This window comes from Camelus ferus, chromosome 19 (genome assembly GCF_009834535.1).
Source record: "Camelus ferus isolate YT-003-E chromosome 19, BCGSAC_Cfer_1.0, whole genome shotgun sequence".
Taxonomy (NCBI): domain Eukaryota; kingdom Metazoa; phylum Chordata; class Mammalia; order Artiodactyla; family Camelidae; genus Camelus; species Camelus ferus.
The window spans coordinates 14,746,514-14,763,111 of record NC_045714.1 but is presented as its reverse complement, the minus strand read 5'-3'; the positions used below and the strand labels follow the sequence as shown (position 1 = coordinate 14,763,111).

Genomic DNA, 16,598 nt, shown 5'->3' with positions numbered 1-16,598 from the left:
CGCGCGAGACTGGGCCCTCGGGCGCGAGATCCGTCCCCCCGGAAGGCGCTGCGCAGGCGCGGCGCGTGGCAGCAGGTCGGCCTCCCAGCCTGCCCCGCGCGCGCTGACGTCGCGCAGCCTCGTTCCGGTCGCCGCCGCTGCTGCCGCTGTCGCCGTCGCCGTCGCTGCTGCCGCCGCCGCCGCCGCCGCCGCCGCCATTGGAATCAGCACCTGGTCAGTGCGTCCGGTCCTGCTCGCCGCCCTGCGCCCGGCCCGCTCGCGGCCTGCGCGCCCAGCAGCCGCCGCCGCCGCCGCCGCCCGGCCGGCCGGCGCCCGGGAAGGAGGCGGCGGGCCCGGGGCCGCGAGAGCGCGGGTGACAGACCCGACCTCGCGGGGAGGCCCGAGCCGGCGGGCGCCCGGGCCCCGCGCCGCGCTGTTCATGAAGCATGTCGGCCACCAGCGTGGACCCCCAGGTAGCGGCCGGGGTCGCGGGCCCGGGGGCCGGAAGCCGGGAGCCGGGGTCGCGGGGCCAGGGACCGGGCCGGCGTCGCCTGTGACCGCGGGCCCTTCGTGCCGGAGCGCGCCGCCTGCCTGGGAGGGGTTCTCGTGAATAACTTTGTGTTTCCTTTTCCTGGCTTTTGTCCACTCGCACGTCCGGGCCTGCGGGGAAGCAGCGAACAAAAGGACAAGATAATAAAGGTGAGCGGAGCCGGGACGGGCCGTGCGGGCCCCGGGGCGGAGCGGGAAGCGGGGCTTGTTGGGAATCGGGCGCTCCGTGCGGAGTAAGAGCAGGGCTCCGGAGAGGCGCCTGGAACCGCCAAGTTTTCCACGCGCAGGTTCAGGGAGATGCAACTTTAGGTTGGGATACTTGGGGAGATTTAACGGGCTTAAAATAGACTTTTCAAGAGATGAATAAACAGGTGGTTAGAGAATTCCATCTTCCTTTCCTACCGCGAGATGCTTGATTTGAATGGGGGAGGGGACCCTGGCCAGGGCCTTGCCTGTCTGTGCCCCAGGTGTGGGGCTGACTCTGGGTGACTTGCCAGCCCTTGGCCCTGTAAGCTAGCTCTTACTCTGATAGCTGGAACCCTTGTGATCTGTCTTGAGGCAGACCCCCAGGACTCATTCTTGTGAGAACTAGTGACTCTGCTTTATGTTTACTCAGAAGATTGTTTTTAACACGTGTGTGTGTGTGTGAGAGAGAGACTCGGGTGTAAGCAGATACGGTTCATCGTGTTTTAAGATTGGAGAAGGCCCAGCACTTCCTTACCTCCCCCTTCCTTTCCTGGCTGGGCACGGTGACAGAGGAAAATGAGAACAGGGCAGATAACAGCACGTTCACCAACGCCTTGTTCTGTCCCACTCTCTTCCCAGCCACGCTGCCCTGCGTTTCCTGGTCTCCTCTCCTCACGTGAACAGCTAGGCTTTGGGAAGCGCCATTCTCTGTGTGGTACACGTGGGTCTCAGACCACATCATCTTTACCAAAACCTGGCTACGAGTGCCTCACATTATTTTGTCTGCACCTCTGTTTTGTCAGCATTTACCAAATTGCAGTTAATTTTTATCAGAAAGGTAGCTTAAGTTATTGAAAGTTGTGCATCATCTTTGTAATTAGTTGTGTAAGTACCAGTTTTGTAATGACTGTTTTTAAGTAGAAGCAACGACTACTAGGAATTGATGGAGATAAGCCTTATTACCTTTAATTTTCATGCTTAAAAGTAACTTTTTGAAATTTAAATGTAGTATTTTGCAATTTCTCGTTTTAGTACAAAATGGTTCTTTGCATCAGAAGGACACAGTTCATGACAATGACTTTGAGCCCTACCTTTCTGGACAGTCAAACCAGGTGAGTTTATCTTTCTTAACATGTATTTTTCCATTAGTTTTGTAACACAAGTTTACTACCGTAAATCCGACTTTTATTATCCTAAACAACAAAGAAGTGGACTATAAAATGTTGTAAATGACGTCCTACTGGGGCTGGCGTTTGACCAGAGTTCTAGTTGGCCTCAGCATTGGCGGGCAGTGATACACTGCGTTTGACAGAGTGGAGGTGTGCATGGTTCTCTGAGGTTGTCTGGTGACTTTGTGTTAGCTCTGGACAATTGGAATTGTGGACTGGGAGAGCAGCTAGGAGCAGGACTCTGGAGTGAGACTCTGGCCCTGGGTTCTTCACTCCAATGATGACTGTGTGACACTGCCTCAGTGGCTTGCCCTCTCTGTGCCTGCTTCCTTTTCTGTAGGACAGTTCACAGTAGCTCCTGATAGAACTGGGGAGGCTAAGACTAGACAGTTTGTGTAGAGCTCAGGGTGGTACCTGGGTAAGTCAGTGCCACTTGGTTTTCTTAGGTATTTCAAGGTCTCTCAGCATTGGCACTGAGGATGTTTTGGACTGAAACAGGCTTTGTTCTGGGGGCTGTGCTGTGCATTGTCGGATATTTGGCAGCCTCCCTGGCCTTCGTTCATGAGATGCCACTAGTACCCCCTCCCCTGCCCCCTAATCACATGGTTTGGTTTTGGGACAACCAAAGATGTCTTGGCAGATGTCTCTGGGAGGCTGAATAGCCCTGGTTAAGACCACTTAGCTAGTTGGATTTAGGTTTAAGCCTAGTGTGTACTGCTTTTAAAATGTACTGTGCATGTTTGCTTTAGTATAAAACCAGGTTCTGCCTCTTCCTGTGGTGTAAACCTACTCAGCCTCTTTTCTTGCTAGTCTGCCCCTCTCTGAAGTGTCTTAGAACTTTTCTTCACCCTCCTCTTTCTTGCTGCACTTGGCAAGTCAGCAGCTGAGGGACCTGAGAGACCCTGTACAGAGGGGCCCCGAGAACCCACCCTCCTGGGCAGGATGAGGGCTGCACAGTAGAACTGGCTGCTCAGTGATGGGCGGTCAGCTGGAGGTAGTGACCAGGCAGTTTAGTGGACTTACTTTGTTGACCATCTTATTTCTCTTATGTAATTGGATCTAGAAGTGTTACGTGTTTAGTCTTATGTTTACAAGGCAGGAGCTTTCGTCACTCCGGAGGAGTTCCTTCCAGACAGAGTGGGTGATTTTCTGATATCAGAAGAGGGCCGGCTGTCCCCCGGGAGCCGTGTGGAAAGACCCCACAGGTTGGTGCTGTCAGTGAACAGCCTGAAAATGGCCCCTTCCTCCCGGATGTTAGATGTGCAGTTTTCAGCAAGATCAGTTCGCACAGTGAACCTGCTGAGAAGGCTCTTGATTGAGAACAGACTGTCCAGAAATGCCCGACTGCTGGAGGGCACAGGAAGCCTGTGACCGCCGGGGCTCTTGGATCCTCGTCGTCTCGTGGATGAGGAACCTGAGGGCCAGTGCCTCGTGCCAGGCGTGCAGCCGGGTTCTCTGGGTCCTGTGTCTGCCTCTCCTTTCTTCGCGTGAGCTGTGATGCAGTCAGGAGTCACTGGGGATGGTTGCTGCCTCTCCACGTGGACTCTGCCGGTGGAGGTTTAGGAAGGTGCTCAGACTGAGGATGTGCCGTGATGTCCAGCCTGACTGCTGGTGCGTGAGCCGGAGCAGTGGTGGCGTGGCCAGCAGAGGGAAGCGTGCAGCCCTGTTTGCGCCAGGTTCTGCTGAGGTGGTGCTGCTGCCAGGTGGACTGTGGCGAGAGGGCCCACTTGTGTACGCAATCCTCCCTCATGGAGCCAGCACCTCCGTCAGCTCTGCGATGCTCACCTGTCAGAACTCAGGTGTGGTTTCTAGTAGCCTCTTGGAGACACTGTGGCTTTCTGATTTGTGAAGCCTTCGTATTGAAGATGACTTGGAAAACATTTAGAAGCAGGCCGTCTAAGTTCAGTTGGTTAATGGTAATGCTCTGTAACGGGACTGTTGCGCTCTGGTGGCTGGTCCTTCCCTCAGGAAGGCTGGGGCCACTGCTCCCGGTGTGCATGTCCCTTCCTGGGGCTCCCGGGGCAGCACACGTTGGTCAGCTTTCCTGAAGCAGCGGGGTCCGGGTGGGGGCCCGGGGTGAAGGCGTTGGGTGGGGCTCTGCCGCTGCTGAGTCCTCCTGACTTTGTCCTCAGGGCCTGCCTCCTTTCCAGTCCTGTTTTGTTTTGTTTTTTCCCCCCGAAAGGACCCAGAAAAGTTCCTCTTCTGAGTTGTTGCAGGTGTGCCAGCCAACTGCCAGGCCGGGAGGGAACCGACGGGGCGCCTGCATCTACACTGGAGGCACTTGGCTGTCGATGGACTTGTCAGTGTGCCCGGTCACACCTGCCCGGTACAGAAGGGATAAAAGCGAACTTTTTATTCCTCCTTAACAATTCTGTTGTGCTTGGAGTGTAACGAGAAACACCGTACGAGAGCGCTCTGTGAAGGTACTTGTTTCGGGTCCCGGTGCCGGCCGGCCGTCTGTAACCAGAGGAAGCTGTACTGTTAGTCAAGTCTTGACCTATTGTGTGCAGAACCACCTGAAGTGCTGGGCATGTGTTTTACCACTTGAGGGCGCCGCGTGGCATCTCTTGGAGACCTGGTGTACAGTGTCTCTCAGATGCTATCTTGTGTGCGCTGGAGTTTGTGCCTCTGTACTCTCTTTGCAAGAAGCTTCTGCCTGGCATCCCTGACAGCGCCCTCCTTGACACCTGTGCTGTGTGCAGGGACCCTAGCCCACCTGTATTGTGAAAGCTGTCAGCAGGGTTTCTGTCAGGTTTTGGGTGGCAAGCACAAAGCTGGGCTAAATCGATACCTTTTCTTGGCGTTGGGGCCACTGTGAAGAGTCTGGGAGGAAGCTGGCATGTGACTCGCCGCTGGTGGGCCAGTGAGCCCGGGCAGCGAGGAGTGCCTGGTCAAGTGGGCACTGGCTGAGCATCCGTTTCCTGTAGCTGCATCTGAGAGCCAGGGACGTCCTAAAACACAAGGATGGTGCACACAGTAGGGGCTTCCGTCTGAAATGCAGCTAACGGTGCCTGAAGAGCGGTGACAGACCTCTTTGTGAGGTCACTCAGAACTGCTCGCCGAGGCAGGAAGCAGATGCAGGACTCCGAGGGGGGAACCAGCCGCACCCCCAGGCCTCTCCCCGGAGCCTGTGTCACTCGCTTTGTCACTGCTCCTCACTGCCCTAGGTGCTTTTCCTCTTTTACATAATTTATGATAGTCACTCCCCTCCCCCAAGTAAATGCTGCTCTGCAGACTCCAGAGGTGTTCTCTTTGCCTTGAGGTTCTGAAGGGGCCTTTCTGTTTTTCCTTCCATTTGCCTCCTCTTGGTCACCTTAATGGCTGCGTCGCTTTACTGTTTGTGAAACTTAAAGCATTTGAGTAATTCTGGAATTATTCCTCCTAAGACAGCTGGGTTTAGGAAGCAGACATTTCCAGTTTAAAATAGATGGTTCTGGTTGTTGAGGCTGAAAGGTTTTTTTTTTTAACGTGGGTGAGTGTTGGTAAGTATAACAAACACTTAATGATAGGACAGGCTTATGGCTTTATTGTCTTTTACTGTTCGTTCTTCAAAGAAAGTGACCTGGGAGTAACTGTCACGACTGCTTGAGCTTACTTTGGAGGGCACGTTTTGTCTGTCACTTCTGCCTTGGCCTAGGGGTGCAACGCTTGGGGCTGTGTTCCCTGCAGTCAGCAGACATTTTGCCGTGAAGACCTGCCGCCTCCCTTCTCTGAGGCCCTAAGTTGTGCAAAGGCTGTAACTAGAAGCCTCGTGCAGTCAGGGCGATGGCTTTATTGTTTTACCTGCTTTGTCCTCGAAAGAATTTTTTCCTGTGCTGCTCCTTTCACAAGACCCATGACCTGCCTGCTCAGAGGCATGAAGGCGTGGAATTTGTTTCCATCCCTTTGGCTTCTGCACCCGCGTCCCTAGCAGGTGAACCCACGCACTCTAGCTGGGCCTTGCGGCTGTCGCAGGAGCCAGGCCGGACAGCGTTTGAGCTACCGTGCTGAGTGTTTTGAGAGCCTGAGGCCAGGGCCAGTGGCTTCCGAGGGGCTGCCTGTGATCACGAGCGGCCCAACTCTGCAGTGCCGTTGGCGGGCTCACGTAGAGTTCATGTTTGAAACAAGTGTAGTTTTAGCTTTGCTGTAAGTTGAGGCCAGAACAGTCACCGCCACCTCCACCCCCCCACCCTGTGCTGCAGATGGCCTGGAACCACCTGGAACCACGCCCTCAAGGCAGCGAGGAGGGGAGGTGGTGCGGTGCAGACCACAGTGCTCGGGGAACACCTCCAAGTTCTCCTGCTGCAGAAGGAGCTCTGCCGGATCACTTGCTGCCTTGCTTTCAGAGTTTTGCAGGAAATGTGGCAGAGGTGGTGGGAAGTGTGCTGCCAGCAGGGTGGGGATGCAGGTGGGCTAAGGTCCCTGCACAAAGCCTGCTGTGTGCTGGTGGCCTGGCGGGGCCAGACAGCGTGGGCCGGGCTGGTATGGAGCCCAGCCCTCCAGGTAGCCCTCACCACCAGCCTGCTTGGCCACTCCTCTCCCAGATGCCACCCTGCCTGGCCTTACCCCAGGGCTGGACGCAGGTTCCCGGTGATGCTGGCTGGCTTGTCTCCTCTTTCCCTTGGACAGTCCTGGCTGGAGGCGGCCGAGAGCCACCTATCCACACAGTGGTGCTGGGGTGACCGGGATGGTGGACTTGTCCATAAGTGGCTGGACTTGGGACGGACGTGAGGGGAGTTCAGGGCTGAGCATGACACACGAGAGCTCGCGTCCTGGGTTGCGTCCTGTCGTGGCTCAGGCTTACGTGTAGGTCAGAGTGAGGCGCTGGGTCTTTCGGGGAGCACAGTGCCGTGGCCCCGCTGCTGCCGCTCTGGTTTGTCCAGGTGGTTCGAATGCCGTGAAGCCCCTGGTCCTCTCTTCTCCCCAGGGCCTTCCTTGCGTGCGAGGGAAGTGCACTGATGCCAGGAGGGCCAGGCTGGCAGGAGGAGGGCTCCGAGTCAGAGGCCTGAGCCCCTGGGCCCGCCCCTCCTAACACATCCCCCAGTGGTCCCCTCTCCTCTGCCGCCTCTCCAGCGGGCCCAGGTTGGGCTGAGGCAGGCTGACCGAGAGGTTACGGTAAAGGGGCCAGAATCACTGAGGTCCTTTCCCCTGCATGTCCGTCCTGTTTCTTGTATCCCGGAGAATCTCAAGGGCACGTGTTAACAGGCAAACCGTTACCATTGCATTTGAAAAGGTGATTCTAGAATAATCTGCTGTCAAGTGGAGCAGCTGATGGGGAGGAGATCTGAGTCCTGAGGCCTCGAGAGCCCCAGGATGGGCAGGGAGGCAGGAGGTGGCTGTGCAGACCAGCAATGTCAGCGCTGTCTCATGCTGGGCTGGGACATGCCTGGGGACTGGCCTGACCTCCGCAGGGTCTTCTGGGGGATCCGGAGAGTGCCTGCCCGTTCTCATTCCCCATAAGCAGAGCTGCTTTCCTCTTGGTGTCCTGGATCCTCCCTGGCTGCCTTCGCCCGGCTCCCTGCCTGGACACCAGCCACCCTCTGCAGACGAGGTGGCAGGTGCTCTCTCCCGAACATGGGCGCGGGGTTAGGGAAAGAGTTTAAAGCCGCTGCTCTCCACGTAGAACTCTGGCTGCTCGGGGGACGTGGGGAGGGGCTGGGAGCGGCGTCACAGGCTGGAGGGCTCCACGTCTGCCCTGCTTTGTTTCCCTCACAGCCCTCCCGCTCCCAGGCCCCGGTCTGACCAGCAACCGCGGGTGAGTCTCCTTGAGCAGCCACCCTCCCAGAACTGGCTGCAGCTCTAAATCCGGCAGAAGTGAGGGATGCGCTGCGGCCTCAGGGTCCAGCGCTAAGAAACTCCTCCTGGAGGTTCCAGCTGCTGCACGGAGGCGGCTTCTCAGTGAGGGGCCCGGGCGAGGCAGGGGCTCCTGTGGTCCAGAGAACAGAGCGGGACACTCACTGGGCAAAGGGGCTGGACCAGCCGGGGCCTCCTCCGTCACCCGGCCTGCTCCGAGAGCCCCAGGCCATGCCCAGGAGACGGTGGGGACTAAGGAGGTGAGACCCTGGAACTCAGAGGCGGGCTGTCAGGAAAGGCCCGTGGAAGGGGCCTCGGGAATGGCCCTGGGTGGGTGGCAGGGGTCCTGTGGGTGGAGAGTGGGAAGGGGTGTCTAGATGCATAACTGTTGAACTTGAAGTCAGTCTGCAGGGTAAACGCCTGCAGTGCTGAACGTCCTGACTGCTGTGAGGAGTCTGCGGCTCTTCTAAAGCCTCCCCCCGTCCTCCTGGGCTGCCCGTGGCGGCCCGTGCTCCTCACAAGCTTTGCTGCCAGTGGGGCAGAGGGTAGCTCCTCACTCTAGGTCCCTTTAAACGGGCCTCTTCTTGAAGGTAAAGTGGGGACGTGGGGTGCTGAGTAGATTGTTGTCACCTGACTTGAATCCATGTCATTGCAAGTGATATTCTGTGTTTGGAGGTGACCAGCTGGACTGTCCCTGACCTCACCCTCACCTGTCCTTGGTGGGCTCCTGTTGGAGGTGGGGCTCGTGCAGGACAGGCCTGGTTTCCCATCAGCCTGCACTTAGGCAGGAGCAGTTGGCATTCTGGTGTCTCCTCGGTGTCGGGACAGCATCTAACGCGGCTCATGCTTGTTTCCGCAGAGTAACAGTTACCCCTCCATGGCCGATCCCTACCTGTCCAGCTATTACCCGCCGTCCATCGGATTTCCCTACTCCCTCAACGAGGCGCCCTGGTCTAGCGGAGGGGACCCTCCCATCCCGTACCTCACCACCTATGGACAGCTCAGTAATGGAGACCATCACTTTATGCACGATGCTGTTTTTGGGCAGCCTGGGGGCCTGGGGAACAATATCTATCAGCACAGGTTTAATTTTTTCCCTGAAAACCCTGCCTTCTCAGCCTGGGGGACGAGCGGGTCTCAGGGGCAGCAGGCTCAGAGTTCTGCTTACGGAAACAGCTACACCTACCCGCCAAGCTCCCTGGGCGGCACGATTGTGGACGGACAGACAGGCTTTCACAGTGACACCCTCAACAAGGCCCCTGGAATGAACAGCCTGGAGCAAGGCATGGTGGGCCTGAAGATTGGGGACGTCACCACCTCTGCGGTCAAGACAGTGGGGTCGGTGGTCAGCAGCGTGGCGATGACGGGCATCCTTTCTGGCAGTGGTGGGACGAACGTAAGCCTGCCGGTGTCGAAGCCGGCCTCGTGGGCTGCTATCGCCAGCAAGCCCGCGAAGCCACAGCCGAAAGCGAAGGCCAAGGGCGGCCCTGCGGTGGGGGGTGCACTGCCCCCTCCTCCCATAAAGCATAACATGGACATTGGCACCTGGGATAACAAGGGGCCTGGGCCCAAGGCCCCGGCTGCCCAGCAGGTGCCGGTCCCCCAGGTGGCCCCCCAGCCGACTGGGCAGCCTCTTCCCGCTCAGCACCCCCCTCTGGCCCAGCCGCAGTACCAGAGCCCCCAGCAGCCTCCCCAAACCCGCTGGGTCGCCCCTCGCAACAGGAACGCTGTGTTCGGGCCGAGTGGAGGGACAGGCGGTGACAGTAACTCCCTCGGGAACACGCAGCCCAGCTCTTCCCCAGGCGCGGAGTCCCACCCCATCCTGGAGAAGCTGAAAGCGGCCCACAGCTACAACCCCCGGGAGTTCGACTGGAACCTGCGGAGCGGCCGCGTGTTCATCATCAAGAGCTACTCGGAGGACGACGTGCACCGCTCCATCAAGTACTCTATCTGGTGCAGCACCGAGCATGGCAACAAGCGCCTGGACAGCGCCTTCCGCGCCCTGGGCAGCCGGGGGCCTGTCTACCTGCTGTTCAGCGTCAACGGCAGTGGGCACTTCTGCGGGGTGGCCGAGATGAAGTCACCCGTGGACTACGGCACGAGCGCCGGGGTTTGGTCCCAGGACAAGTGGAAGGGCAAGTTCGACGTGAAGTGGATCTTTGTCAAGGACGTGCCCAACAGCCAGCTCCGGCACATCCGGCTGGAGAACAACGACCACAAGCCGGTCACCAACTCCCGCGACACCCAGGAGGTGCCCCTGGAGAAGGCGAGGCAGGTGCTGAAGATCATCGCCGCCTACAGGCACACCACCTCCATCTTCGACGACTTCTCGCACTACGAGAAGCGCCAGGAGGAGGAGGAGGTGGTGCGCAAGGTGGGTCTGGGTCTCGGGAGGGCGTGCGCGGCCTCGGCAGCGATGGGCAGGCCCGCTTGGATGTCACCACATAATTTGGGATCCCTTGCCACGCTCACAGAACTCGATGGGGCCCACTCATTTTTGTGGGGAAAAGACAAGTTTGTCATTTATTGCCAGTTACTGCGATTCTCTGTTTTAGCTCTTGGGTATGAAATGAAACTGAACTACTGAATTTACAGGGACAGAACAGAGAGCGTCGCTAGTGAAACTTGAGGTCCCCAGCCGCAAGGAGCGGGCTCGCTGTGTGTGGTTTGTCATAAATGCTGTGACCTCTGGGTTGTGAAGCTGTGATGTGCTGAGGGATGATTTTCTGCCCCTAACCAGGTTGGTGTTTTGAGGAGCTAGTGTCCTGAAACGTGCATCGTGGCGTTTGGAGCCTTCGGTGCCCACGCTGGTGTGTCCGGGATCGGGAGTGAGGGAGGTGGCTATGGTCACGGGAGCCATGGTGCTTCTGGCTTTGAACTGCCCCTCCAGTGGGCTGGAGGGAGATGGGCCGTGCCACCAAGATGTTCCAGTTGACAAGCAGGGTTGTCCTCTGTCGCTTTGCTGTGAGGCTTCACTGGGCGCTGCTCCTCCCCCCTTGTGGCGGGGACGCTGTGGAAGCAGGTGAGTGGCCAGGGGCAGGATGCCTTTGTCCGCAGCTGACAGTGTTCGATTAAGTCCTGTTCCTGAGAGTGGCAGAGAAGAGCCCGCCCTGTTGCTGCCCTGGTGGAGCCTCAGAGATCCCAGGAGTCTGGTTTCCAGAGAGGGCTAGGGTGTGTCTTCACTCTGATGGGCACGGACGCCCTTACGACCCCGAGCGTGTCTGTCCTGGAGACTCTCAGGTCACCCTTTTGTTCATCATCTGGAGTTTGACTCCATTGTTTTCAAATGATTGGAAGTGCTTAAAATTGGGTCTTGTTGAGAGGTCAGGTGTGCTTGCCGCTTTGCAGGCGCGCTGGCCGTCCTGTACCTGGGCTGCCCGTCTGAAGGCGCGCTGCTGCTTTGGGGAAGCACCAGGTCTTGTGGCAGCTGGGTCAGACCAAGCCCCAGAAGCCTGTGGCTTTCAAGTCTAGAAACAGTCACTCCTTAGGGCGCTTAAAATAGTGCAGGTTTCCAGTGACAGTTGGAGTGAGCTGAGAGTTCCTCGGACAACTCGACTGGCCACGGCCCAGGGTCACTCCGTGAAAAGCCAGGTGAAGACAGAGGGTTAGGGGTGAGCCCTTGCTGGAGTGTTTGTTGTTGAGTGTCCCTCTCAGGAAGGAACTCTGCTTCCCATGAGGTTCAACTGTTTTGAGAAGAGCACGTCTCACAGTTGGAGGAGTGGAGGTGGTTTAGCAGTCAGGGTGCTCAGCCCGGGAGGCTGCCTGTCTGAGCTTGAAGGAGAGGTTGCCATCTGCTCTCCGGGGATAGAGGGCAGTGCCTGTGACTTTTTTTTTTTTTAGGAGAATGTAAAATACAGAGTTCTTAATTTTTCCAGTGTTTGGAGTTCAGGGTAGGGAGGAAATGTTAGTTGTTAGAGGAGTGACCATAGGTGCCCCTGTGGCAAGCCATGTCCTGGGTGATGACGCGGAGGGTGGGGGTTGGTGTCGCATTTCCCTGAAGACACGTCTGGTCCGTTCGCAGCAGAGGAGAGGCTTTCACTTGCATTGTGCGTTACACGAGTGGCAGTCCTGAGTGTTGGGAGCTGAGTCATCACCAGCCCGCGAGTGGTGCCCCCATCCTGGAGGGGCCAGAGGGAGCCGGACTCGGTGTGTCTCCTGCGAGTCAGTTGCGGCTGCGGCCCGACTAACGAACGAGAAGGCTGGCGGGTGTGGGGAGGACTGAGCGCTGGTCACAGGCTGGTCCTGCACGCACTGGGATGGGTGGTCCTCCTGATGGAGGAACAGACTGGCCAGGGGAGCCTTCCTCGCACAGGTGGCCGCTGCGGGTAGGTGGTTATCAGAGGCCAGGTCCCGCGCCCGGACCCCAAGGCCTGGAGCTGCCGTGGCGTGGCGGTCCCAGCAGGGAGCTCGGGTCCAGACCTGTGGCCGCAGCCCTTGGGCTTTGGGGGAATTTGTGTGCACGGCATGTTCAACTCCTCTCCTTTCTTTTCACAGGAACGGCAGAACCGGAACCGACAGTGAGGCTCAGAGGGGTTCTCGCAGGTCTGCGGGGTGCGGCCCGGGTGGAGGGGCGTCTTGGTGCTGTCTCCGGCGGGGCTCCGGCCGGCCTCTCCTGCAGGCTCCACTGCTCATGTCTTACCTTCTTCGTAGTTTATTTTTGCCCAGATGGCTCTGCGTTTGTTTGTATTTTTTCTATGTATTAGAATGTTGGAAACTCACTCGGCAAAGGAGTGTTTCTGTCATCTTGTCAGTCAGACTGCCCTAATGTGAAATGTAAGTATCCTTGAAAACAAAATTCTAATACATCCCAAAGATTTATTATTATTATTTCCTTTCGGTGAAAATTATGTTCTTCTTCTTACACTCAGCCATTTCAGATTTCTGTATGAGACTCGGTTCTTGCCCCTTATACTTTACAGCGAGCGTGAGAAACCACGAGCCGTCTGCTGAGCTCCGCTGATGCGCTGCTCTCGAGATGCCAGGGTCAGCGGGCTGCGGCTCACCTTGTTTGGCTGGTTTGCCATCATTTTATCTTTGTTACCTATTATCAACCTAAAATGCCAGCCTGTCCGTTTGATTTCCACTAGGCAGAAGGACACATTTTAGTTGTTCAGATTTGGTGAACGTGCTGTTTCCTTGGGGCCCCCGCCTCCTACGGCCTTGCATGCCCAGAGGGGCTGCCGTGCTCCTGGGCGGGCAGTGGTGAAAGGCCCGGGCCTGGAGGGGCTCCTCGCTGTGTGCAGACTTTTACCTCCCCCTTTTCTCTGCGGAGCGTCCTGGCGCCATTTCATGTTTTTATACCAGTAATGCTGAGCTTTAAACGTCGGGTCTGGTAGGACAGACGGTGTGACAGGTGATGCCGCCGATTGTAAATTTCACCGTGTGTGTCTAATTTTTTTTCCTGAATGGATAAAAAAACAAAAAAAAAATCTTCTAGAAATTGAATTTGCCGGCATGTTTTGTGGACTAAGGGGCTGCTGAAGAGCTCGCCGCAGGAGCTGGAGTCGGAGTGTGAGAGCCGTGCACACGCCTGCCCCACACACGCCGCGCGCACGCGCCCGCGCGGAGGGCCACCCACCCAGCGTGCAGGTGCTGTCTGCGAGCTGCTCGCTCTGCGGGCCCTCGGGGCTGGGGTTTAAGCTGTTTCATTTAGACGTGTGTTCAGGGCGCTCGCTCTCGCTGAGCTGCTGCTGCCTGTGCGGGGTCCGGGCAGCGTCGGGGAGCCTCGCCTCTAGGAGAGCACAAGCCTGACAATCGCCTGTTCGGCACGTCTGGCGCCGTCTCACTCTTCCGCCCTGCCTTACGGGCTGGCGACGGTTTAACTGCAGAGCCGCTGAAGGGTCCCTTTGCAGAAGCGTGTGTGTCTGAGTCTCCCTGCCGTCGCCTCCCAAGTGCTTGATGGTCGGGCTGCCTTGAAGAGGCGGTGGCTCCCAGCTCGAGATGTGGTCGCCCGGCCGATGCCCTGACACATGTTACCACCTCTTCCCGCGAGTCAGGGCAGCAGAGAGGGTTGGGGCCAGTTACCGGAAGTAGAGGCTGTGGCGGGTCAGTTACTGGCCGGCCTGGGTTCCTGGTCCGTAAGTGTCGCCTGGTCTGCAGGCTCCCCTGCCCCGCCAGCTCGCTTGCTGTCCCGGTGCTCGGGGTGTCTGGGAAGGAAGGGCTGTTGGGGGTCACGGTGTGGGAGGGGAGCTGGACCTCACGCCACCTTCAGCGTGTGTCAGGTTTGGCTCATGAAGGGCTGCTGCCCGTCAGTTTTTCCCCCTCAAGCCAGCCAGTTGGCTACTTTTCTCCCTCTGCCCTGCTCCAAAGCACAGTACTTCCAGATTCTTAAACTCCACGGTAGGTTGGCAGCCCAGTGTTCTTGTGGGGTGGTCCCTCTGGCTCTAGAAGTTTCCTCAGAGGGTCTGACTGGGGGAGCACACAGCATCCTGACAGCTGCCCAGGGCGTCCCTGGGTGGTTCGCGGAGGGCTCCTCTGTACCGGCTGTTAAACTGTGGGCAAGCAGGAGGCCGGAGAGAGGCTGCTTGGCCTGCAGGGGCCCCTCCCTCGGTGAGGACCCTGCCCTTGGACTCTGAAGGGGGAGGCAGCCCAAGCCGAGGCCCGTGAGCGGGTGCCAGCCTTGTCTCTGGTCCCCGACGTCCTCCCAGGGGTGTCGCAGCCACTGGACGAGGCCCCAGGACCCCTGAGCTGCTGTGTGGAGCGCTCGCTGCTCCCCTCCACGGGCTCCCGCATGAGCCTCATACGCTTGTTTCTTCTGCATCCCTGGGTTGCTTTTGAGATTTGCACGTGCAATTTCTTTTTCGAAACCAGTGTGTCGTAAAAAGAATTTGAACAGCTGTCCACCATCTCTTCATGTAGTAACTGTTCCTGTGGATGAGTCACGTGGGGAAACGTCTTAAGCTAAAAGGTTACTCGGTGGACTATCTCTTCTCTGTTTATCTATATTTACCGGAAAGGACCTGCTGGGGAGGGTCCAAGTGAAGATGTGACGGGGAGAGGGGCCACACGCAGGGAGGCCACTTGAACCCTCCTTTCCTGGCAGTGCGCGCAGGTGGAGTGTCTGCCCGCAGCACCCACCGTGCTGCAGGGAGAGCCGGTCAGGGCCCAGGCTTCACGCCAACAAGAGGCCCTCCCAAAGGGCAGCCTGGGAGCCACAAGCCAGGTGCCCGACCTGCTGGCCCTGTGGTGGCGCAGGGCGCAGGGTCGCTGTGGCTGCAGAGCCGGGAGATGCAGGAACATCTCCAGGTGAAGACAGCTCGACCTTTGACCACTGGCAGCCCGGGGGTTGGTTTCTGATGTGGCCAGGCTGCCCTCTGCTCCCCAGGGGAGTCCGGGAGGGGAAGGGAGCTGAGGGGGTGGTGGGTGGCCCCTGTTGTGAAGGCAGGGGCATGTCACCTCAGACCTGCTGAACTGGCTCCTGCCTGGAAATGGAGGGCTTCTGAAGGCTGGCGGGGGAGGGGGGAGCAGCTGCTCTCCCAGGGAGGGGCCTGGTCAGGCCACGTCTTGGTCACACCGGGGGTCCAGGGTGAGCAGTGCCCCTCCTGCCCCCCCAGGTGTTGGTTCTGCTCCATCTCCACCCGGCAGGAGAACCCCCAAGCTGTCGCTCCTGTCAGGTTGGGTTGGTGGTAGCCACGGCCGACCCCGGGGCCAGGGGGACATGTTGGCAGGTGTGGCTGGTGTTTCTTGATCTAGGCGGTGGGGGGGGGGCGTCAGGAGGGCCAGCTCATCAAGGACATCTGGTCCCTGGGCGGGGCTGCTCCACAGGGTTGGGGAGAGCCTTCCTCCCCCTTGCTCTTTGGGGGGGCCTGCCATATCCCAGGGACAGGGTTTAGGCACCTGGAGATGGGGTAGGTACCCGGTGCCACGAGAGGGGACTTGTCCCAGATCCAGGAAAGGTGCTCACAGGTGTATTCTAGCTGGTTAGGACGGGGGTGGGGGCTGGCGAGGAATCCACATTCTCAACCTTTTTATTTGGAAATAATACCAAATTTACAGTAAAACTACAAGAATAAGAATAGTACAGGAGGGTACCTTTATCCAGATTGCTCATGGTTAACATTTTGCCCCATTTCCTTGGTCATTTGTTTGCTGTGTGTGCACGGGTGTGCGTGGAGCGTGGGGGCGTGAGGGTGTGCCCCTGTGACTTGTATGTGCGCCCGTGTGTGTGCACGGGTGTGTTGTGTTTAGGCGTGCTGTGCGTGTATGTTGTAGGGTTGCGTGTGAATGTGTACGTAGTTGCGCGTGGTGTGTGTGGGGGGCCGTGTGTACGTGTGCTGTGTGTGCTGAGGGCGTGTTTTCTGCACCGTGTGATGTCCGTGCATGTGTTTGGCTGCAGCACACCAGGCTCGTCTGCGAGCGTGTGGCTGTGGGCCCTGTGGTCAGCACCTCGGGGTGGCGAGGAGGCTTCTTGGCCTAGCTCCCCTGTGTCTGGAGGAAACCTCAAGGCCGTGCTGGGCCGGCCTCTCCTACCACAACTCCTCGCAGACCTGGGGAGGCCACAGGGTCAAGTCCACCCCTCCAGCTCCTTCCTGTGGGGTCCCCTGGAGATGGAGGATGTTGAGGACAGCTGGTGATTGCTGTCCCAGGGCCACTGTACTGGGAGCCCCAGCACTAGGTGCTTTGCAGCCGGGAGGCCCTGGAGAGTAGCCCATGGAAGCGGAAGTGGGTTTAGTCCCAGGGCTGGTGCAGAGGGAGGGGGTGCCCACTGGCAGACGTAGGGGCCAGGGGCCAAGGCTGGGCCAGCAGGTGCACAGCAGGGCCCGTCCCGCTGTGGAAATAAACCGGTGTCTCCTTGCTCACGTGAGACGAGCCACCGGCTCCGACGGAGGCGTGTCATCTGAGTGTGTTCTGAGCGATGACTGCCCTCTGCACCCCCACCGTGGGTGTCAGTGATGCAGTGTGGACCGCATGGCCTCTTCCTACCTGCACCCTGTGTTAAGACAT

General features: G+C 58.4%; 1 protein-coding gene across 3 annotated transcripts; it reads left to right on the top strand.

The window, feature by feature from the left end:
• Positions 1–95: 95 nt before the first annotated feature.
• Positions 96–13,100, top strand: YTHDF1 (YTH N6-methyladenosine RNA binding protein 1). 3 transcript variants are annotated; one of them, XM_032461552.1, is made up of 6 exons: positions 96–452; positions 654–678; positions 1,747–1,826; positions 7,578–7,617; positions 8,515–10,029; positions 12,150–13,100. In XM_032461552.1, the coding sequence occupies exons 3-6, from the start codon at positions 1,753–1,755 to the stop codon at positions 12,174–12,176; spliced, it is 1,656 nt and encodes a 551-aa protein (XP_032317443.1). In that variant the 5' UTR covers positions 96–452; positions 654–678; positions 1,747–1,752; the 3' UTR covers positions 12,177–13,100. The 3 variants fall into 3 exon arrangements, with proteins under 3 accessions (XP_032317443.1, XP_032317441.1, XP_032317442.1); XM_032461550.1 differs by lacking the exon at positions 7,578–7,617 and having other exon boundaries at positions 651–678; XM_032461551.1 differs by lacking the exon at positions 7,578–7,617 and having other exon boundaries at positions 97–452.
• The last annotated feature ends 3,498 nt before the right edge of the window (positions 13,101–16,598 follow it).

Bases quoted from the DNA above. Each gene is read 5' to 3' on its own strand.
- YTHDF1 (XM_032461550.1), top strand. From the start codon at position 426: ATGTCGGCCACCAGCGTGGACCCCCAG. The intron at 679-1,746 runs GTGAGCGGAGCC...TTCTCGTTTTAG, and splicing joins AAAAGGACAAGATAATAAAG to TACAAAATGGTTCTTTGCAT. The intron at 1,827-8,514 runs GTGAGTTTATCT...TTGTTTCCGCAG, and splicing joins TTTCTGGACAGTCAAACCAG to AGTAACAGTTACCCCTCCAT.